At 37.4% G+C, this 24992-nt stretch overlaps 1 protein-coding gene across 4 annotated transcripts in view; it reads left to right on the plus strand.

The window, feature by feature from the left end:
* LOC106875949 (E3 ubiquitin-protein ligase Bre1) overlaps positions 1-24992 on the plus strand; it is a 50278-nt gene that overhangs the window by 19286 nt on the left and 6000 nt on the right. For all 4 annotated transcript variants that reach the window (XM_089365254.1, XM_089365252.1, XM_089365253.1 and 1 more), the window contains 12 exons: positions 1246-1575; positions 5049-5347; positions 7198-7416; positions 9343-9468; positions 10486-10659; positions 11815-11950; positions 12809-12930; positions 18661-18899; positions 19816-19903; positions 20414-20596; positions 22050-22178; positions 24575-24747. In XM_089365254.1, coding sequence (XP_089221380.1) covers positions 1246-1575; positions 5049-5347; positions 7198-7416; positions 9343-9468; positions 10486-10659; positions 11815-11950; positions 12809-12930; positions 18661-18899; positions 19816-19903; positions 20414-20596; positions 22050-22178; positions 24575-24747 — 2218 coding nt within the window. The remainder of the gene's footprint in view (positions 1-1245; positions 1576-5048; positions 5348-7197; positions 7417-9342; positions 9469-10485; positions 10660-11814; positions 11951-12808; positions 12931-18660; positions 18900-19815; positions 19904-20413; positions 20597-22049; positions 22179-24574; positions 24748-24992) is intronic.

Raw genomic sequence — 24992 nt, forward strand, 5'->3', positions numbered from 1 at the left:
GCAGTCCGAACCATGCCACCATAGAAGACAGACATTAAATGATGATGATATATATATATATATATAACATAGAGATGTATGTGTATTCACTTTTCACGTGAAATTTAAATACTCAGTTTTCACAAATTTAAATATTCAATACAAGATAGTTTTTAATATGCTTTTATTTGTACGATTTTTTCCATTCTATGTTTATCTCATTCATTGTTTGCAATGTTCTCTCTCTCTCACACACACACACATAGACTCTCTTCAGGTTTGATTTTATTCTGAACTCACACACTCTTCATTAATTTCCGTAAAAATTCATTATTCATTTTCTTTTTGCACACCGTGTATTTTTGTATGTACGTTTGTATAGATTCATGTACGTGAGTGAAGTGGGTGTGTTGTCATGTATACGTACAGACGTAAATACATTTGCATACATCTTTTTTGTATATATGTGTGTGTGAGAGAGAGAGTGATGTCTAAGTGGCATATGTGTGTGTGTGTGTAAACAAGAAAGTTACCAATAAGACCTTCGTACATTGGGCCTCACCGAGGCGATGACTACTGACCGAGACCTTTGGAAATGTGCTGTGCGTGAGAAGACCCGGCAAGCCAAGTAAGATCGTTGCCAGTGCCCCTGGACTGGTTCTTGTGCGGGTGGCACATGAGATGCACCATTTTGAGCGTGGCCGTTGCCAGTACCGCCTGACTGGCTCCCGTAGGATTTTCGAGCGAGATCGTTGCCAGTGCCCCTGGACTGGCTTGTGCGGGTGGCACATAAAAGACACCATTTCGAGCGTGGCCGTTTTCGTGCGGGTGACACGTAAAAGCACCCACTACACTCTGAGTGGTTGGCATTAGGAAGGGCATCCAGCTGTAGAAACTCTGTCAAATCAGATTGGAGCCTGGTGTTGCCATCCGGTTTCACCAGTCCTCAGTCAAATCGTCCAACCCATGCTAGCATGGAAAGCGGACGTTAAACGATGATGATGAATAGGATGGTGTTGCTAAAAAAAGAAGTGCTTTATAATATATATTGTACTCAAGTTACAAAGGCACTCCCTTGTTATTCTCTGTATTAGAAATTTAATGAACTGGTAATTGGCTGTTGCAAACCTGCTACCAACAGAACTAGTGTCTCTGCAAAATGCATGATATAAATTGAGAGAAAAAGAAACGCTGATATTTGTTTGTTTTTGTATCAGTAGCATTTAACGTTTTTATTTATACATGTAATATGTTATCTTATTATAGGCGAAACTCCAGAGACAACATCATTTCTCACATTGCTCTCGACCTGGGATAAAGATGAGCTTGGACAAAAGCTTGGACAGCGAGTCGAGTTCTCCAAGCGTGCCATTGGCCGGCTACTGCAAGCGTTTGACCGATTGGTGCTGCGCAACGAGCGGCTACAGCGTGCACTTCGGGAGCACGTTCTTGCATCAGCAACTGACTCAATGGCCGACGACGAGAAACCGCCAGCTCCACCTCCACCGCCTCCACCACCACCACCACCATCATCGGAGACATCAGCGACGGGTGGCAATGATGCTGTGGATATGAAAAAGCCCAAACTGGAACCAGGTATGGGGATCTTACCTACCCACCCATCCACACATCATCTCTTTTATCTTTATCCTGCTGCTCTTCACCCTGCTATATTGCCATTCACCTGCTTCCCAACTCATATCTACCATTGAGTACCCTTCCATCACTCGCTACATTCACCCCTATACCTTTCCCATCTACCCTTCCCAACCTTCTCTCCAACTCTTATTTTTGACATCCATCCTCTGCCCTCAACACTTTTCTGTCAGTCTCTACATTTGCACCCTACCCCATTTCTTACCATCTCTCACTCTCCATACACTCTGGCTTAACTCTATCCGGCCTCCCTTTCCAGCCTTACCTTACACCACCATCTTAATTTTATTTTATTTGTTTATTTTTTTAACTTCACTGATTACTCCTTCCCATTCTTGTACAATGGAAGCAGACATGTATCTCTTCTACTGCAAGAAATCTGTTCCAGCCCCTTCCTTTGACTTTGCTCTGACATTTCATTACCTAGCTTAAAACTGCTTCCTTTTACTGTAGCCCTGTCCAGCCATTGAGGATCTTAATCTTGCAAGCTACATAACCTCACAATTACCCTGAAAAAACAAACACCCAGTTACATTATGTAAAATGGTTGGTGTTAAGAAGGGCATCAAGCCATAGAAGTCATGCCAAAGCTGACATTGGAGCTTGACATCAGGCAGATAGATGTTAAGAGATGATTAAGCTGATGATATATGCATATGTTTGTGTGTTTGTGCACATGTGTGCACATGTGTGCATGCATGTGTGTGATAGGCATTCAGACAGTAATAACAAGGTCTATTATCGCTGTGCCTTGTGTGGCTTTCTGCTACATTCACCATTGAACTGGCCCAAATTGAACAATAATCTAGAATTGGGTTCATGCAAGGCAAGTCTATGACATCCATGATGACCTTTGCATGTTTCCATGTTGCCTTGTAACAAGAAAAGCACTAATCAATGTACCAAACTGAGGTATTGGTTTATAAATAATTACAGAAATTAAGACAATGACTCAAAATTGTTATAATGTCTTGTTGTTGAGATGGGTTCTCTTTCTTTCCTGATGAGAAGATTACATTATTTTACCCCGTTTATTCCTTTGGAATAAAACCAATGTTGTCTTCGAAACATGTCGAAAGTAAAAGAATTTGAATAACATCTGCGTTTAACTCCATTTATTTACTTATACTATACAAATTACTGCACATTAACCCGGAGTTTCTACCTTTGAATAGGTCGCTACATCCTTGTTACTTGCGTGAATTTTGCTACCCTGGTAATTGTTTATTGAATTTTCCATGTTAACTGTAAACAAAGGGTAATTCATTCATCCATTTATACATTAAGGTACTACATGAGTACTTATATCGCTAAAAATAGAAGTCAGAAAATACTTCTGTACCACTGAATAGTCACAAATCTTGTTACAGACATGATCGGAAAAAATATCAGTAAACAATAATAATGTCTTACCTCTACTGGGTCAGAACAAGTAACTGCTGGTCAACTTGTTACCGGTTTTGAACTTTAGCGCCAAATAGGTTCTTGATTTCTCATCAGCCAAAGTTTACCAGCAAAATTACTACTAACATTCTCCCTCATCATGCCTGCAAAAGTTCGTTTGAAGTGAGCAAGCACTATAGGAACAAGCGAAATGTGTAAAATTATTTATAAATAAATATAGGGATGGTATTATTAAAATACTAACATGAGTGGTAAGCGAATTATCAGCCATGCAGGCTAAAGAACATGGACAAAATGATAAACAAGGTACAACAAACAAGCAGGTCACATAGAGAACATATTCTTCATCAGCTGCCACCATTAAAACACCGGCGTTTCGAAGAGTTAGGGCAGTACGCATCGTTAAAATGGCTCTTCCCACGAACACACTTTAAATTTTTTTCATGGAGGATAGTGGCGGACGGAAAAGAAGACAGGAAACACACACACACATATATATATATAGTGACAGGGGAGGTAACTACCCCATGACCGTCTTAAGGATCAACCAGATTAGGTCTCGTTTCACCTGTATATATACATATATATATAGGTGTAGGCATAGCTACCTAGGGTTTCTGGTTCAGTCCCACTGCATGGCATCTTGATCAAGAGTCTGACCAAAGCCTTGTGAACGGATTTGGTAGGCAGAAAATGTAAAACTTTTCATTGTACATGTTTGTATGTGAGTGTATATATATTTTTATTTTTATATATACACACTCATTCATGTGTGTATCTATTATTGTATTCTTTTTGCTTTGTTGGCAGTGAGTTCTTCAGTTAGATATGAAAGTATGTTGACAAGGGTTAATTAGTTGATTAATCTTCTCTTTGTAGTCTGCAATTTGATTTCATTTTAAACTGTTTTATTTTCGTTATCTTCATTTATTATATTTTTAGATTTATATGTTCCTTTGTTTGAGATTGAACCCACACTATTTTGATATAGATTACAGTTTCATATACTCTTTACTCTTGACTTCTTTCAGTCATTTGACTGCGGCCATGCTGGAGCACCACCTTTGGTCGAGCAAATCGACCCCAAGACTTATTCTTTGGAAGCCTAATACTCGGCAGTCTCTTTTGCCGAACCACTAGGTTACGGGTACATAAACACACCAGCATCGGTTGTCAAGCGATGTTGAGGGAACAAACACAGACACACACATACATCATCATCGTTTAACGTCCGCCTTCCATGCTAGCATGGGTTGGACGATTTGACTGAGGACTGGTGAAACCGGATGGCAACACCAGGCTCCAATCTAATTTGGCAGAGTTTCTACAGCTGGATGCCCTTCCTAACGCCAACCACTCAGAGAGTATATATATATATATATATATATATATATATATATATATATATATATATATATATACGACGGGCTTCTTTCAGTTTCCGTCTACCAAATCCACTCATAAGGCTTTGGTCGGCCCGAGGCTATAGTAGAAGACACTTGCCCAAGGTGCCACGCAGTGGGACTGAACCTGGAACCATGTAGTTGGTAAGCAAGCTACTTACCACACAGCCACTCCTGTGCTTATTCATTTCCACCAAACCATTCTCATCTTCGTCAAGTAGAGAACAAAGGTTTGAATATTAGTTAGAAGAAACCAGTATTACTGCTGATGTATTGTAGAACTGAAGCCATATACCAGCAAGCTGAGTTCACAAGTCGGTTTTAGTTAGTCATAATTATAAGTTATTTCCCTTCACTTACATTTCTAAAACCATTGTGAAAAGCATTACTGTATTTTTATTGTATTTTAACATAAGAAAAACCCAAAATTGGGGGCTTAAAATTTGGAAAAAAAAAGGTTTTGTAAGGAATTATAATGTTATTCATCAATAAGAAACTCCCATATTTTTTAACCTAATTTTTGACCAAAAAAAAGGGTTAAAATACAGTTAATTTACTCTCCCTTGTAAATTGTATTTGGTTAAAAATAAATCAATGTTGTTACAGATGCGACCGGTGCTACAAGAGGAGACAGTGTTGATACAAAACCAGACTACCTGGACACAGTTGTGAAGAAGGAACCAGGTGCATCTGATTCAGTGCATGATGACAACAATGCCAGTGATACAAACGATTGCAAACTACATTCAGACTCAGTCGATGTGAAAGTACCTGTAGGATGTACAACAACTCCAAGCCTTATCGATATATTGCATATGGATCTAGCTGATGCACTGCAACAAAACAAACAGTTGCATCAGTTGGTGACACAACTGCATCAGCGGCATCACGAGAACACTTTAAAGGTTTGTGTTTACTTAATGTGTGTGTGTGTGTATTACCTTATAAGGTAATTCTTATAATTTTATGTACTTATAATAATATTAACTAACTAACTGGCACTGTGTCGGTTACAATGATGAGGGTTCCAGTTGATTCGATCAACGGAACAGCCTGCTCGTGAAATTAACATGAAAGCGGCTGAGCACTCCACAGACACGTGTGCCCTTAACATAGATTTCGGGGATATTCAGCGTGACACAGAGTGTGACAAGGCTGGCCAATTTGAAATACAGATACTATTCATTTTTGCTGGTTGAGTGGACTGGAGCAATGTGAAATAAAGTGTCTTGCTCAAGGACACAATGCATCATTGGGAAATTGAACTCACGACCTTACGATCGTGGGCTGAATGCCCCTAACCACTAAGCCACATGCTTTGTCATAATAATACTAACCCTTTAGCATTTAAACTAGCTATATCTGTCCCAAATATCCTACCTGCTTTGTGTTCAAACCAGTATTAGGAAGGGCATCCAGCTGTAGAGACCAAGCCAAAATCAGACAGAAGCTTGGTACAGCTTTCTGGCTTACCAGTTCCGGTCAAACCGTCTAACCCATGCCAGCATGGAAAACAGACGCTAAATAATCATGGTGTTGAGATGATGATGATGATTGAAATTGCAAAGCTAAAAGATGATGTATGATTAATTTAAAACAGTGTGAATCAATAAGCGTTACATTTGACAGAGTAATCAGATTACAGAGTGGGAGTCTATAAGCAGTGATGCATATAAATGGAATGTTATTACCAGTTTGAATATGCCAGTGGCACATTCGGACTTGGAAACAAACTATTCTCTGGGTTTTGTCATGGAGAAAATTTCTTGCTGCAGGTAAATGATGTAAATAGACCTAAATCAGCTTGCAGCGCCACCTATCCAGACTGTAAGTTGCAAGTATTTTGGAGTGGTTATCTCCCACCCCATAATTTGTTTATGGTGAGCTGCTGATTATCACTATCAGTTGTACAATGATTGGAATAGCATAAGCTTGTCCAGTGTTTGCTTGCATGAAAAGGTAGTCACAAAATGATGAAAATGAAAGGAATTTGGCAACCAGAACTAATTGACAAATAATAATAATATTAAAAGAAGTTAAATAGTACCAGTGCATGTGTTTATTATTATTGGTATAATGACCCTCCCAAGATACCACAAAATCTGTTTCATCAGGCAAGTTCACATCAAGAATCTTGCAAACCAAATACAATTATTTGTGTGTCTTGGGGTTCTTAACCATTTTTTTTACCTACAGACCTCCTTTGATTACTATCTTATTTGGGTAGCCATTCCTATGTTTAAAAACTAGTTTTATAGAAGCTTCTTTCAAAGTTCCCATTTCATTTTTACCCATTAACTTGTGTAGGTTGCACTATGTAAAACGTCAGAGAAAGAAGCCTAGCTGTTTCTTGCAATACATAACCAATACATACATCTAATGCAAAATATTTTCAAGAGCCCTTAAAATACTTTTGTGGGTTCCCAATTTACCATTTTGTTGCATGAACCCTGGTTGAGAAACACCAACCAAATCAATGAAATAGAAAAGAGAAAAGAAAAATGTTTTGAAATGTTTGACTTTTGTATTTTATCAATAAATCTATGGGAAAGAGTTAGATAAAGAGTGAAAGGTGAGAGGCTTCAGAGAACTAGATCTTAGAAAAGTATTGGCTGAATAATTTTCTTAGTTACCAAAATCATTGTCTATACATTTGTGCGCTCATTGACAAGTTAGTGAGTTTTGTAGATGCAGTATATTCAGAGTTATATGTATTAACATATTAAAAGATTTTTTTCTCTTGTTTCTATTTTAGGCATCTGAATTACAAGATACAGTGACTGCTGCAGAAACTTGCAATGCTGAACTGCGAAACAAAGTCGATGATTTGGAATATGATTATGAAAAAGCAGATCAGCGTGCCAGGAAGTTAGACCGACGACTAGCTGACAGTCTGCAGAAGTTGCGGGGCTACGAAGAAGACCCAGTGGTGCATGAAGGTGGCCGTACAATCTCGGGTGTTTCAAAGAATAAGGTGAGGGTATAAAAAAAAATATGCGTAAAGGTACAAGGGTGCAGGCATGGCTATATGGTAAGAAGCTTGCTTCCCAGCCACATGGTGCCTTGGTCTAGTGTCTTCTACTATAGCCTCTGTTCCACCAAAGCCTTGTGAGTGGATTTGGTAGATGGAAACTGAAAGAAGCCTGTCATATATATATATGCGGGTGACACGTAAAAGCACCCACTACACTCTGAGTGGTTGGCGTTAGGAAGGGCATCCAGCTGTAGAAACTCTGCCAAATTAGATTGGAGCCTGGTGTAGCCATCCGGTTGCACCAGTCCTCAGTCAAATCGTCCAACCCATACTAGCATGGAAAGCGGACGTTAAACGATGATGATGATGATGTGCATATATCTATGTGTCTGTGTTTGTCCCCCCACCACTGCTTGACAACTGGCATTGGTGTGTTTACATCCCCATAACTTAACAGTTCAGCAAAAGTGGGTGATAGAATAAGTACCATACTTTGCAAAATAAGGCCTGGGGTCGATTTGTTTGACTGAAATCCTTCAACGTGATGTTTCAGCCTGGTTGCAGTCAAATGCTGAAACAAGTAAAAAAGATAGAACATTTTAAAATTTTCTTGAGTATCAGTTGGTATGATTCTATCTAGAAACATTGAACTACTTAGATGCAACTAGCAAGTTGCTTATAGAGCTGTTTCAGCTCAATGAATTCTTGTTTCCTATCCAAATATGTGTAGCTAAAGTACATTACCCAAAGCAATATTCCTACATATATATATATATTTTTTTACTTTACCATTGTTATTTTTCTTTTGACTTCATTAGGGTAATTAGATTTACATTTGACAGATATTTGTCCTCATTTTGTTTGTTGTTAACACAACGTTTCGGCTGATATACCCTCCAGCCTTCATCAGGTGTCTTGGGGAAATTTCAAACATGGGTTCCCATTCTTAAGGTATTTTTCAATGTTATTATTATTATTATTATTATTATTCAGGTCACTGCCTGGAATCGAACTCGGAATCTTGGGGTTAGTAGCCCATGCTCTTAACCACTATGCCATATGCCCATGGGCATGGTGGTTAAGAGCACAGGCTACTAACCCCAAGATTCCGAGTTCGATTCCAGGCAGTGACCTGAATAATAATAATAGCAACCTCGAAAAATACCTTAGGAATGAAAACCCAGGTTTGAAATTTCTCCAAGACACCTGATGAAGGCTGGAGGGTATATCAGCCGAAACACTGTGTTAACAACAACCAAGATGAGGACAAATATCTGTCAAATGTGAATAATGTACATTATTCCTCATCTCTTAAATATAGGACTGTAAGTCAACACTACGTAATACCACATACCTACATAACGGAATACCTACTAAACATTGATATTTATGTACCAGCTCCAGGAATGCGTTTAATATGTAAATTGGTATATCCAATAACTTAACACCGCTGTATGTGCTGGCTACATAAGCAGTGTGTTTGAAAACAAGAATTGTTTAGATGGGTGCTGATGAATGGACAAAACCCCTTATATGTGACATCTCGATATGAAATGTAGCAAAAATGCTGGCTATAATTTATACAGAATATCTAGAAATAACCTTACAAAATATTATATTTAGAGTTCATAATAAATAATCACACTCACTCTAACTGGCAAAATCTTTAGTAATATTATGTGCTGAGGTCAACTTTACTTTTCATCTTTTCAGGGTCAATAAAATAAGTACCAGTTAAGTACTGGGGTTGATTTAATTGACTTACAACCTTCTCCCTAAAATGCTGGCCTTGTGCCAACAATTTGAAGCCATTATTGATCTTAAAACTTCCCTTTCCTCAGTCATAATACCAATTCCACCAATAACTTTTAAGGCCTATTTCTTTCTTTTTTTTTTAATCCTAAATCTCTGCCACCACCCTAACAGTTTGATGAGATCAGTGCAGAATTGGAAGAGCAACGGGAATTTGCCACAACTCGACTCAGTGAATTGGAGAAACTCAGCAAAGACCACCATGAGGCATTGAAGGAGATTGAACAGCTGCGTATGGATGTAAGTATGATGGAATGAGAGTAACCCATATAATCCATACATTTGTTTGTTTGTTTGTCCTCAGGTCATCTTTGGTGGAGTAGACCTAAGGCATGCAGGTAGAATGATGATGGATTGTTTACAGATCTGTTATTCCAAATATGCCTTAATCTATAGACCATACTGCACATATCAATGAGCAGTGATGAATCACAAGTCACGCAATGTGACAGTCTGAACATGTATTATGCAGTCATGTTGTATAGCATGGAAAAAAAAAAGAATCGAGCTCTTTGAAGTGGCTCAGCATGAATATAATTAATTTCCTTTTGGAGCAAACATGTGAATAATGGCATTTCAACTATGATCATCCCACTTTACTCCCGTATATTTAATCCTACCTAAATCCAGATTTACTACTGAGTTTTATTTTCATTTTCAATTGCTCAGGAGTTTAAATTCTTCATTATTTCTATTGTAGTTTGCTTCATGTTGTATTTAGGTTATATTGAATGTATTTCATTGTGATAAGAATTTATTTGCTTCATTAGACATTTAGCTACAATACAAGCGCCTCCAATGAGCATTTATAACAAATGGCTGTAATATTAGAATTTGGCTGCTATTTCTATCAGATAGTCTTCCTTGTTGGTTTTATAAATTCCATGTCTTTTATGTAGTAAAATTATTTGTTTGTTATTAAACTGAGTTTTGGGACTTAAGTTAATAATAAAATTATGATGGAAGGTTTTAATTTAAATATTTAATTTGAACATAAGCATTTACAAGAGAAGGCTCAATCTTCAGTGTCTGCTAAAGAACTAAAGATAAATGTGTGTATCATAATAAAATAATTAATTTGTTTGTTATTAAACTGAGTTTTGGGACTTAAGTTAATACTGTTTTCTTACATAAAATTATGATGGAAGGTTTTAATTTAAATTCGAGAAAGCTTCAGTGTATGCTAAAAAACTAAACATAAATGTATGCATGTGTGTGAAGTTTATAATACGTATGAGTTTTCTAATTGTGTTTTAGTTACAACATTTGCCAGAGCATGTTATTATGGACAGCAGTGAGTACAAGTGTTTACAGTCCCAGTTCTCTGTACTCTATAATGAGAGTATGCAGCTGAAGACTCAACATGAAGAGACACGTAACCTGTTGCAAACGAGTAAGATTGGACATCTACGCCATATAGAACAGATGGAGGTAAGACAAAAAAAAAAAAAACATTTCCTCTCACACCCCGTGCTAGATAGTTAAGCTCATTTTATTTACATTTTGAGTTCAAATTCCTCTGGTGTCAACTTCATGTTTTCATCCTCTTAGAGCTAATAAAATAAAGTGCCAGTCAGATTACGTCAGTTGACTACTTCTACAAAATGTGTCTTGAACATATGTTATAAATCAATGTGGCAAAATCGTTACTGCATCAAACAAATTGCCTCGCTGGGTTCATTTTCAATCTTTATATTCTAAGCTCAAACCTCACTAAGGTAATAGGGTGGCATTTGCTGCAACAGCACATCGCAGTATCCACCATTTGTTGGTGATTTGCTACTCCTGGCAGACAATGGCTTTGCACCACAACTGCCTTCTGACACTGATGACATAAATTAATAGTCAAGTACTGGCATCAATGTAATCAAATATTCTCTCCTGTCACTTTGGTCTTTTACATTTGTAAGAAATTATTATTAGAACAGGGGAAATATCGTTTCATATTTATTTTAGATCTGTCCATTTAAATTCTGAATTCAAATCCCGTAGGGGTCTGTGTTACTTTCATGCTTCTAGGTTTGGTGAACTATGTACCAGTAATATATTAGGATCAGTTACATTACCTATACCACTGCCTCCTAAATTTTTCCTATTTGTGGCAGTGTGAGGAATTTCCTATATATTATTGTTATTATTGATATCTCTTCAGGTGGCATCCTGGTAGAATTGTTACAGCACTACGCAAAAGGCTTAGTGGGTTTTCATCTGTCTTTACATTCTGAGTTCAAATTTTGCCAAGGTCAACTGTACCATTCATCCTTTCATGGGGGTCGATAATATAAGTACCAGTCAAGCACTGGGGTCAGTGTAATCAACTAGTCCCTTACCCCAAAATTTCAGGCCTTGTGCATATAGTAGAAAGGATTACTATTGATATCAGGCAGAGTAGCATAGGTTAGCTTTTCTACCTAGTCATCTCCCACGAGCCATTCTATTCATGCCTGCATGGAAGATGGACGTTAGACGATGATGATGATCTCTTGATGGAGAATTGCTACTGATCTCCATGTGAATGTGGGTATATTACTGGCATTTGAATAAATCCTTCCTAATGCCCTCTCTATCAATACCTTTTTACTTTAGAGTGATGAACTCACCTGTCAAAAGAAGCTACGCACTGAGCTAATTCAGCTGGAAGATACACTAGCACAGGTACGCAAAGAATATGAAATGCTACGCATAGAGTTTGAACAGACACTAGCTGCTAATGAACAGACTGGTAAGTTTTTGAGGATTTTTTTTTTTTTTTTTTCTAATGGCTGTTTGGTTAGGAATTTGCTTCCCAACTACATGGTTCTGGGTTCAGTCAAAGGGTCTTTGTCTTGTGAGTTATTTGGTGACCCTTCCAACCCTGGTGCCATGTATAAACCATCCAGTCAACACTGTAAAGGGGTTGGCATTTTGGAAGGGTATCCAGCTGTAAAAATCATGCCAAAGCACACCGTGCCAATGCTGGTGCCATGTAAAAGCACTCAATCTACTCTGTAAGATGCTTTGTTATTTGGAAGGGCATCCTCCCTTAAAAGCCATGCCAAAACAGACAGTGAAGCCTGGTGAGATCCTCCAGCTTGCCAACTCCTGTCAAACTGTCCAACCCATGCCGACACAGGAAACAAATATTGATAATGATGACATTTTAGAGCTGGGTATGTTTAACAAAGGCATGTAACAGCATCACTGACAGGTTGACACCAAGCCAATGTGCATGCGAGAGAGAGAGAGAGAATCTATATGATTGCTCAACTTACTAGAAATAGCAGCCAGATTACTCCCAAATCAGACCTTTCTTAAATGAGGCAAGGACAGATTGGATAATGCACTCCTAGATACACCTTGAAAAAAAGACAGGATGGCTATGATTGGAAGGCTTTTGATCATACAATTTCTTGATTATGGTTCATTTGAGGGTTAAACAAGAACACCTGACAGATTTGTTGGGTTTTTTTGACCTGTAGGCTTACATATTATAACTTCCATGCTATGTAATGTCTTTATATGTATAACTTTATTAGTTAGTTGTATATGGAGCTCTGTACCCACCGTCAATTTCAACAAATGTTGTTGTTCTCAATTGCAGGACCAATTAATAGAGAGATGCGTCACCTCATCCAGAGCCTACAGAACCACAACCAGCAACTGAAGGGTGAAGCAGGTCGCTACAAACGGCGGCTGAAAGAGGCCAATGCTGAACTGAGCAAGGTAAGAAGCCATGTTAAGATTAGAAAAAAAAATCTTTTATTATTCTATTTGTTTTATTTGGGGATGGTCATATTGCCAGTTTAGCCAATAAAAACACACGCACTGTATATTTGGTGTTAATTTGCTTCAGCTTTATATTACATTACATTACATTAATCCTATTTCGGCCAGAGTTCTTTTGTCACACTTCTGTGACCTCATCAGTGGTCCTTTGCTTTCTTCTTTCTTATGTGTGTGTCCCACCTTGCTAACTATCAACCAATATAGCTTTTAAATGTTTAGGATGATGCTGACGTTGGTAGCAGGTTTACTTTTGTTATAAGAGACAACCGTTTTTCTTAGGGTCCAATATGTTATAACACCCTTTTCTTACAGGGGTGTTGGGGCTCAGTACATTTGTTACAAGCAACAAACTCATCATCATCATTATCATCATCACCATCATTTAACATCCATTTTCCGTGTTGGCATGGGTTGGACAGTTTGACTGAGAACTAACCAAAGAATTTGGGGCCTTATGCCTAGAGTAGAAAAGAAGAAAAATAAGTTTGACTGAAAACTAGTAAGTCAGGGAGCTGTACCAGGTTCCAATCTGATTTGGCATGGTTTCTACAGTCTTTATGTTCTGAGTTCAAATTTTGCCAAGGTCAGCTTTGCCTTTCATTCCTTTGGGGTCAATAAAATAAGTACTAGTTGAGCACTGGAGTTAAAGTAATCAACTTACCTGCTTCTCCAAAATTGCTGACTATGTGCCAAAATTTGAAACCATTGTTATTATTATTATTATTATTATTCATCATTTAACATCTGCTTTCCATGCTAGCATGGGTTGGACGATTTGACTGAGGACTGGTGAAACCAGATGGCAACACCAGACTCCAATCTGATTTGGCAGAGTTTCTACAGCTGGATGCCCTTCCTAACGCCAACCACTCTGAGAGTGTAGTGGGTGCTTTTACGTGCCACCGGCACGAAGGCCAGTCACAGGGTACTGGCAACAGCCACGCTCAAAATGGTGTTTTTTACGTGCCACCTGCATGGGAGCCAGTCCAGCGGCACTGGCAATGACCTCGCTCGAATGATTTTCTAACGTGCCACCAGCACAAGTGCTAGAAGGCGATGCTGGTAATGATTATGCTACCCTTTAAAATTTATACTGGCCATATCTGGCCAAATATTCTACTTGTTTTATGTTCAAACCAGCTAGATCCAGCCCTCACCCCTACTCAACATCTTCATTCTAAAAATAAGCAATCACATCATCAAAGATAAGAGATAAGAGACATTGCCTGATAAATTCAAAACAATATGAATAAATAAGCATTACATTTGACAGAGTGATTTGATTGCAAGTAAGTTTAATCCAATCATATCTGGCCCAAATATTCTTCCTGCTTTGTTTAAACCAACCAGATCTGGCCTCTCATATCTACCCTACAATGTCATCCTAAAAATAAGCAATCACATCATCAAAGATAAGAGATAAGAGACATTGCCTGATAAATTCAAAACAATATGAATAAATAAGCATTACATTTGACAGAGTGATTTGATTGCAAGTAAGTTTAATCCAATCATATCTGGCCCAAATATTCTTCCTGCTTTGTTTAAACCAACCAGATCTGGCCTCTCATATCTACCCTACAATGTCATCCTAAAAATAAGCAATCACATCATCAAAGATAAGAGATAAGAGACATTGCCTGATAAATTCAAAACAATATGAATAAATAAGCATTACATTTGACAGAGTGATTTGATTGCAAGTAAGTTTAATCCAATCATATCTGGCCCAAATATTCTTCCTGCTTTGTTTAAACCAACCAGATCTGGCCTCTCATATCTACCCTACAATGTCATCCTAAAAATAAGCAATCACATCATCAAAGATAAGAGATAAGAGACATTGCCTGATAAATTCAAAACAATATGAATAAATAAGCATTACATTTGACAGAGTGATTTGATTGCAAGTAAGTTTAATCCAATCATATCTGGCCCAAATATTCTTCCTGCTTTGTTTAAACCAACCAGATCTGGCCTCTCATATCTACCCTACAATGTCATCCTAAAAATAAACAATCACATCATCAAACCGTCAAAGCTAAGAGATAATGCGTAATTTATTCAAAACAAAGTGAATCAATAGCATTACATTTTATGGTGTAATCTGAATGCTAAACGGTTAAGGATATCCTTAATAAAAGAAGCAGAGAAATGGAGAGTATATATATGATTTCTTACAGTTAAAGATATCCTTTCCTTAATTGCTAAAGATTGTATATGTGCTCTCTGATCACATGGTGTTTCTTTCTCTCACACTCCCTTACTCTTTCTCTTATTCCGTTACTTTATATGTGTATCGCCCTCTCTGTCACCTCATAATTATGTCTCTCTCAGTGGCTCCTTCTGTGACAGTTCACACTCTGAGCATCCTATACAACACCGTAAAGAGATGCGGCAAAGGTAATCAATTAGGAGGTTGGAATCACTGGCAGCCACCTATAAGATAGCACAGTGGCTCCCAATAAAACTCTGCAGGCCACAGTAAAGGCTGCCTATCTAGGACAGTAGTTACTGAATAATATATATGAAGTAGGCATTTCCTCCAAACAACAGCAAAAAGGCAACCTGCCTAAGAGGACAGCAACTTTGAATAAAAGTTGATACTGTGGAAAGAGGATATGTCAGTCCTGTCCAAAAAACTCTCTTTAGGCTAACACAAAATTTTATTCTTTAAAATCATATCCATTACAAGATTAAGATATAGTTTTAAGCATTATTAAATAAACAGAAATAATTAATGCTTAATTGTCAGTGTATTTTTTACATTAAATTAAGTGATATCTGTATATAAATCATTCTTTTCCTCATTCCATTTATTGGACTGTGGTGATGTTGGGGTATCACTTTTAAGTATATTTAATTGATCATATCAACCCTGGTACTTATTTTATCAATCTCTGTTACTGACAGGCTAAGTTACCTTTTGATGTAAAGGGATGCATTGTCTCATTCATTCACCATGATTTTATGTCCATGCCTATCTGACACATGCAGACAAAGTGGCATGACGATTGTCCATGACTGCATGGGTTGGATAGATCTTCGCTAGTACAAAGTCTTATGGCTCGTTGCAGTCTTTTGTCATCTTGGTGAGCTTCAGTCTTTCAAGTATCAACTTTTACCACTTCCTGAGACTTCTTCCACTTGGATTGCTTCACACTTCTTTTACCCAACTGACATCCTCCATATGCATCACATATCGGTACCTTCTTACTAATGTCTTGATTCATACAGATACCCTGCTTTGCAATTAGAAACATCTCACATTTCTGACAATGGTAAACCATTTAGTTTTCCCTCTTGACTCTTTGCCGAGTATACCCGTCATCATCTAGTCACTCAACAAGCTATCTTATACTATTCCCTGTTCCCTACTTTCTTTCAGACATCCCAATAATATTTCTATCTACAGCACCATTCCACTACCAAGTTATCTTCTGTAACATAAGTGGAATAGTGCTGAAGCCTGATGTAACTTGAAGCAGGTTCTCTCAAAGAAACTCCCAGCTGTGTTGTATGTTACACATCTCTCTCTTGCCTTCTTCAACATACATATGATCAAATACTTCCCTCTTTAGATTGTCCTGTGTACCTGGCTCTGCCTAGTTCCTACTCTGAAGTCACTAATCACTAATCCATGTTATGTAGTATAATATTCACACCCTTCACACCACCCCAGGCTCCAATTTGATTTGGCAGAGTTTCTACAGCTGGATGCCCTTCCTAATGCCAACCACTCTGAGAGTGTAGTGGGTGCTTTTACATGCTACCAGCACAAAGGCCAGTCAGGAGGGACTGGCGACGGCCACGCTCAAAATGGTGTATTTTACATGCCTCCTGCACAGGAGCCAGTCCAGCGGTACTGGCAACAAACTCACTCGAATGTCTTTTCACGTGCCAGGAAGGCGTTGTTGGTAACGATCGGAAGGCGACATCGATTCTAGTGCTCAGGTGGCACTTATTTTATCAAACTCGAAAGAATGAAAGGCAAAGTTGACCACAGCAGAATTTGAACTCAAAACATAGAGTCAGAAGAAATACTGCTGAGCATTTTGTCTGGCACGGCAACAATTCTACCAGTTTGATGCCTTTGATAGAATACCTTATACCTGAATACTTAAATGCAATATTGCTTCTAAACTTTTCTTAAATGGATTTTTTATTTTTATGGCTTGATCAATGCAGTCCATAATTGCACTGTGGTGATTAAAATATGTTTAAACTGACATCATTTAAAAAGGTTTTCTTTGCATTAATGATATATGGTTTGAATCCCAAGTGATTAAATAAACTGAAATAGTTAAAGTTTAATCATCACTCTTTAAAAAAACTAATACCACAATATAGATAAGGTTTTGTCTCATCATCAGTCAGTCATCTTATAATATGCCTGGAATGTATTGGAGTTACACAGGTTATACCCTGTTTAGCATTCAACATGTGGTTGTTTGTCCAAAGTTATCTAGAGTCAATAGCAGTCAGCAGAATGTAAGGAGATATGTAGGACAGCAGGTTGTTATTATGTCTATTCTATACATGTATATCTACGTCTATGTAGATATACATAATATGTCTAGCATATTTGTTACCACAACAAAAAAATATGCTACGTAGACATGCTTTTTATAAACTAGGATTTATTATCATTGAATTGTGTCCCCTCTTCCCAAGAATTTTTACTGCACCATTAATTTAAAATGTCAGCCCCTTAATTTTGATCTGATTAATTTGCTGAAACAAATGGCATCTCTCACTTACTATAATTTCTTAATATTCCAACAGAATTTACCTACCCCGCCCCCCTCTCTCTGTCATATGTATGGGTACCAGTTCATGAAGGCTTTACTGTGACCTATAGGATGTCTAAAAATTAGTCAATTAATTTAATTTTTAAATAGTATGATAATTACTACTATGTCGGCAAGCAGTGATGAAGAAGGCTTATACTTTAGCTGATGAAGCCTAATAAGCCCAAACATTCAGTCTTGTCTCCTTTGCTTGCTCAGCCTATATGTAGGTTTTTTTTTTTTTTTAATAATGTACAAATATAGGTACAGGTGTGGTTGTGTAGTAAGAAGCTTGCTTCCCAATCACATGGGTCTCGGTTCAGTTCTACTGCATGGTATCTTGAGCAAGTGTCTTCTACTGTAGTCTTGAGTCAACCAAAGCCTTGTGAGTAGATTTGGTGGACAGAAACTGAAAGAAGCCCATCATATATATATTTGTGTGTGTGTGTTTGTATATGTATATTTTTATTAATATTTAGCAGAAGTAACAGTAACTTAAGGTCCGGGAGTTTCGTGTATTGGCACTTATCAAACTTATAAAATTATACACATATTCATATTTTGACTTCTATTTTTCCTGTTTGCATCACCATACCTATGTATATATCTGTGCCCTAAAAAAATGGTCAAAATAGAATATCTTTGATCAAGACTGACTTGGGACTGAACAACTCCCAAAGCTTTACGTAAGTGCTAACAATGAAAGACCAAAAAAACAAAAAACAAAAAAAAATAAAGAAATTGAAAAAAATGAATGACAGATTGATCTAATATATGATATGTAATAGGTATGTTCTCTCCCATTATCAGTGACACATTTAAAATGGAACAACTCTTAACAGGCATATCTTTTTTTGTATCGTGTATTTTTCTGCAGTTAAAATCTGAAGGTGCAGCACAAGAGGCTAGCAAGGATGAAGCATCGATGTCATCTTCGTCTGGGACAACAACTGCTGGAAGTACAGGGGCAGGAACAGCACCTGTCTATGTACCACCCAAAGCAGAAGCGGAACCTGTTGTTTTGAAGAAACCGGATGAGGACGAGAAGGATTTCGATGTGAAAGACAAAGGTCGCTCAGAGTCAGAGATTATAAAAGATTTACGAGCTCAGTTAAAGTGAGTTGAATTTGGTTATTTGTGGGGGGGGGGGGGGTGTCAAAAGAGTTAATATACTTTCAAGAGAACGTGGAATAATTCTTTTTGAAATTAGGTCTCAGAGCACAAGAAGCTATAAATGATGGTATTAAAAGTTGATTGAAAAACTATTTTGGTTGATGGGGGCTAAATCTTTTAAGAATGGAAGAGAGAAAAAAAAATCAAGTTGGAGACAGCAATTTGAAGACAGGGTTGGTTAGTCGTAAACAAGGAATTTAGTGAACAAAAAAAAAAGGTAGAAATTTATGTTTAAATGGATTTCTATCTGCTTCAAAATTATTCCAATTGTTCAATCAACTATTCCTTTTTCATCTAAGAGTTACTAGACAGACACTTGCACTTTTAACTTAATTCTAAGACATTGTGTAAAAGCAGGTGGAGTCCACTCCATAGACTCGTGCAATTTCCGTGTGCTCAGTTTCACTTGCAGGGTTTGAGTCGATCCAAGGCTGTGGTAGAAGACATGAATCCAAGTTGCCATGTTCTGGAATTGAACCCAGTCCCTCATGATTGCAAACTTACATTCTTAACTATTCATCTGGTCTTGCAACTTAGATAAGTTTGATATTAACAAGCATTAAATTAAATTTTACATGAACATAATTGGATATGACTGAAGAGCACAGCCTGCTCACTCTCTCTCTCTCTCTCTCTCTCTCTCTCTCTCTCTCTCTCTCTTCTCTCTCTCTCTCTCTCTCTCTCTCTCTCTCTCTCTCTCTCCCTCCCTCTCTCCTTCATCGTCTCTCTGTTTAGGAATGTCTAAAGTAGATATAAACAGAGCATCAAGTTTAAATTATATTGAAGAGCAATGTATAGACAACAATATTAATAACTCATGCAATTTATTATTGATTGGTTGTCTGATTTACTTAATTAGGAAGAACCAAGACAGCCAGAAGGAAATGAAGTTGCTACTGGATATGTACAAGAGTTCATCATCGAAAGAGAATCGTGACAAAGTTCAGGTAAAATGTCCATCTTATATAATAAACACGAGAAATCATTATGATTAAATTTGATAAACTACACCAGTGGTTCTCAACTGGATTCCATATGAATCCGTGGGGTGGAAGTGGGGGTGTCCATTTAAGATTTTGTTAAAGTTTATGTGTAATAAATTGGTTATACTCCTTAAATAATAAATGTGCCCTTTTAAAGTCTAGCCAGGCTCATGGGCCCGGTTTCCCAGTTTCAATGCAGGAGGATCAGTAAATTATGATTTTATTCATCATATTCCCCTCCCAGATTCATACACTTATTGCAGTGGTCCTTCAGTTTTTCTAAGCCCTGTAAAAGAACTCGGAGGGTTGGGCTTCCAACCAGGCTTTTTGTGATACCCCTAAAGCCAGGAACTTTTCACCACCCCCTCGTGTATATTAATAGACAAATAAAGTGAAATCTATCTGTTTTCCTCAATAGCAATGTATCTTCCGTACTTAACTGTCTGTTTAACTCTTGCGTTTGGTGTTTTGCAGTTAATGAAAGCAGAAAAGAAAGCTCGTCAAGAGGTTGAAGATCTCCACAATCACATTCGGAAGATGCAGGAAGCCGAGCGCAAGGAACGTCGGAAGTTGGCTGATGATGATGCTTTGCGTAAGATTAAGAAACTTGAAGACACAATCAGCGACTTGCAGAAGAGCCTAGCAGCACAGAAACAGGTGAAATTTCTAATTTAAAATTGATGAGAAAATTTAGTAACCGAATTGATGATTATAATACTGAGGTAACATGGTAACACACACACACACACATACACACATACACCTCTGTGTGTGTGTGTGTGTGTGTGTGTGTGCGTATCATGTGTATATATGTATGTATATATATACACACATGATATGTGTTTATGTTGTGTATTTATATAATCATCATCATGGAAACAGGAGATAGATATTAATATTAATTTCAATTATATTTTATATATATATATATATATATATATAAACATACATCGAAATTGAACCAAATTTGATGACTGGCACATGTGCTAGTGGAGCGCTAATAGTACCAACCGAGCAGGATCACTGCCAGAGCAGCAGTCTCGCTTCCGTGCCGGTTGCACGTAAAAAGCACCATTTGAGCGCAATCGTTTCCAGCTTCGCCTTACTGGCACTTGTGCCGGTGGCATGTGAACAAAACATTGGACTGACTCCTGTTCAAGTGGCATGTAAAAAACACCATTTGAGCGTGGCCATTGCCAGTACCAGCGGACTGGCCCTCGTGCTGGTGGCACATAAAAAGCACCCACTGCACTCTCAGTGTGGTTGGCATTAGGAAGGGCATCCAGCTGTAGAAACTCTGCCAAATCAGATTGGACCCTGGTGTAGCCATCTGGTTTCACCAGTCTTCAGTCAAATCGTCCAACCCATGCTAGCATGAAAAGCGGACGTTAAACGATGATGATGATGATCATCATCATTTAATGTCTGCCTTCCATGCTGTCATGTGCTGGATGGTTTGACAGGAGCTGGTCAGCTAAAGGATTGTGCCCAGGTCTACTGCCTGCCTCAACAAGTTCCACCTGACCCATGCAAGCATGGAAAAGTGGATGTTAGATGATAATGAGTGTGTGTGTGTATGTATGTATATCATTATTTTACTGTCTGTTTTTCCATGCTTGCATGGGAAGGATGGAGTTTATTGAAGCAAATTTTCTATGGCCCGATGCTCTTCCTGTTGCCAACCATCACCTGTTTCCAGGTAAGGTACTTGGAAAGTGAATATATAATTAAATTTTACATAAACATAATTGAACATCAGAAAATTACTATTTTTAAATCTCACAACGAGAGAGTAAAGATTGTTTGCCAACATAACATGGCAGATCATGTCGTATAGCCAGCTGGAGACGATGTCTCCTGGGGCTAAATTACAGCAACATTCATCCTAAACCAGGACTGCCATATTATGTTGGCATACAATCTTTACTCCATGCCTGAAGAGTACAGCTCTCTCTCTTTCTCTTGCTCTCTTCTCTCTCTCTCTCTCTCTCTCTCTCTCTCTCTCTCTCTCTGTTCTCTGTCCCTCTTCTCTCTCTCTCTCTCTCTCTCTCAAATGCATTCACATTCATTAAGATTTGATTATATATTTCTTTCTTTCTTTCCAATGTAGCGTGAAGAAGCGTTGCTCAGTGAAATGGATGTTACTGGCCAAGCATTTGAAGACATGCAAGAACAGAATATGCGTTTGCTTCAGCAGTTAAAGGAGAAAGATGATGCCAACTTCAAGTTGATGTCAGAGGTTGGTGGATTTACTGACTCTTATTTTATTTTTACGGACTAATTTGAGTAGAAATGTGTCAGTCGATAGGAGAATGAGATACATCATTTAAGACTGGGGTTCATGTAACAAAATATTAAATTGGGGAGCCACAATAGTATTCCAAGGGCCCCGAAAAGCCTTTGCTTTAGATGTGGGTACTGATGTGTATTGCAAGAAACAGCTAGGTGTTTTTTTTTTCTCACATTTTACACAAGTTAATGCGTGAAGAACAAAATAGAAATTTTGAAAGAAGTGTATATAAAACTTGTTTTTAAACATCAAATGATTAGGTAGGGTCCACCAAAATAGAATAATAATCAAAGGGGTCCAAGGTAAAAATATGATTGAGAATCCCTGATTTAAGAGATATCTCTGTCTTCCATGCTGGCATGGGTTGGACGGTTTGATTAGAGTTGGGGAGCTGCACCAGGTTCCTTGGTCGTCTGTTTTGGTTTAGTTTCTATGGCTGGAAAAGCCCTTCCTAATACCAACCAAGATAAAATAGCACACAGAGCATACTGAGTGCGTTTTATGTGATACCAGTACTGTTTCTTTTCACATAACACCGGCATGGGTGCTTTTTTTTTTATGTGTGTGTCACTGGCATGGGTGCCAATTTATGTGACACTTGTACTGGCACATGTGCTTCGTATTTAGTAGTGGCCCATGTGCTCCTGATGTGGAACTGGCACGAGTGCTTTTCTATGTAGAACTGGCACACGTGCTTTTTATGTGGCACCAGCACGAGTATTTCTTCGTGTGACACTAGCATAGATGTTTCTTTACGTTACACTAACACAGGTGTATTTTACATGGCACCAGCACAGGTAATTTTTACATGACATAAACACATGTGTTTTCTGCATGGCACCAGCATGTACATGAAATGATATTGGTTATTGGTTATGTGTTGTAGAGATTGACATGAGTGGAGGAAATTGTCACACATCACTTTCATAGCATAAGTTATCTGAAGGTATGTGTATACACACAAACTGAATGATAATGATTAATGGCTCAGATAATAAAACAATTATATAAATATATACACTCCGAAAGTGTAGTGAGTGCCGGTGGCACGTAAAGCACCCACTACACTCTCGGAGTGGTTGGCGTTAGGAAGGGCACCCATCTGTAGAAACTCTGCCAAATCAGATTGGAGCCTGGTGTAGCCATCTGGTTTCACCAGTCCTCAGTCAGATCGTCCAACGCATGCTAGCATGGAAAGCGGACGTTGAACGAGGATGGTGATGAGGACATCTGTCTATACAAACATGTTTTGTATGTGTGTATATATCTATATACACATGCATATACATATACAAACATGTATGTATGTATATATATATATATATAATAATATTATTAGGGACAAAATCCAAAATTACAGGTAAAAAACTCAATTAAAATCAATTTATAAAAATTAAAATTAAATTGAGCCTTATAGATAAAGTATATATAAAATATATATAGTTTTAGGGAAAATAACCAATTTTCAAGAACTCATCGATGAAAATCCACTATCACATATAGAAAAATTAATAATTAAAAGCACAATAAATGAGTATAATATAAAGTAAAGTAAATATCATAAGATAAATATAATAAAAAGATTACACGTGTTTCATAACCAATTTTCAAATAGAAAAGAAATTTAAATCGATTAAAATCAATTGAAATTATCGAAAATAAGTTCTATTCAAAAATATAGCTACTCGTCAGATCGTAAGTAGAACAATAATTAGATATATATCTCAACCAACAATAAGTACCAAATGAATTAATATGAAATACTTATTATATAAAGATAGAAAAATTATTTAAAAAATATCATAATATCAAAATAATAACCATTCAATAATCATCCCTTCCTCCATTATAATAACATGTATATTATATACAAAAAACATCTTACCTAAATTATCATTGTTTTAAATACAAGTTGAACGAAGTTTAAGTTTAAAATAATAATGAAGATAAAATTAGTACATATTTAACCGGTGTAATAGTTAAAGCTATACTATTTAAAGCTAAAGACGTTTATTTAATTATGTATGTTGAAAATGAAAAAAGAGGATGGATCCTGTTCTGGTTTTGCTGATGATTGTGTGTGTACCTGCATCTATATATCTATATCTATAGCTATATATATATATATATATATATATATATATATATATATATCAATCATCATCAAAACCAGAACAGGATCCATCCTCTTTTTTCATTTTCAACATACACACACACACACAATTTGGCTCTTGTAGAATTATCAAACTTTCTTAAATTAAATTAAATTCCTAGTTTTTTTTTGTCTCTTACTTTTGTATTCTTTCATGTCTCTTTCACTTTCTCGTGTGTCTATTTGTGTGCAGCGCATCAAATCGAACCAGATACATAAATTGCTACGTGAAGAGAAGGATAGTTCTGCAGAACAAGTAGCTACGCTTCATGGTCAAGTGCAGGCACAGAACCAAGTGGTACGAAAGCTTGAAGAGAAAGAACGCATCCTGCAGAACAACCTTGCTACAGTTGAAAAAGAACTCAGGTATGAGTGTATGTGTGCATGCATGCGTGTGTGTGTGTGTCTGTGTTCATTATTCAAGGCAGCATGGCAGTATGGTTAAGAAATTCATATTGTAGTCTTGTGGTCCTGGGTTCAAACCTGTCACATGGTATCTTGGCAAGTGTGTTTTATCATAACTTAGTGGGTATTACTCCTGGAAAAGTACAGGACAAGTTATTACACCTGGAAAAGTATAGGAAAAGCTATTACTTCTAGTAAAGTAAAGA

The sequence above is a fragment of the Octopus bimaculoides genome, chromosome Z, assembly GCF_046866305.1.
Source record: "Octopus bimaculoides isolate indiv1 chromosome Z, ASM4686630v1, whole genome shotgun sequence".
NCBI classification, from domain to species: Eukaryota; Metazoa; Mollusca; class Cephalopoda; order Octopoda; family Octopodidae; genus Octopus; species Octopus bimaculoides.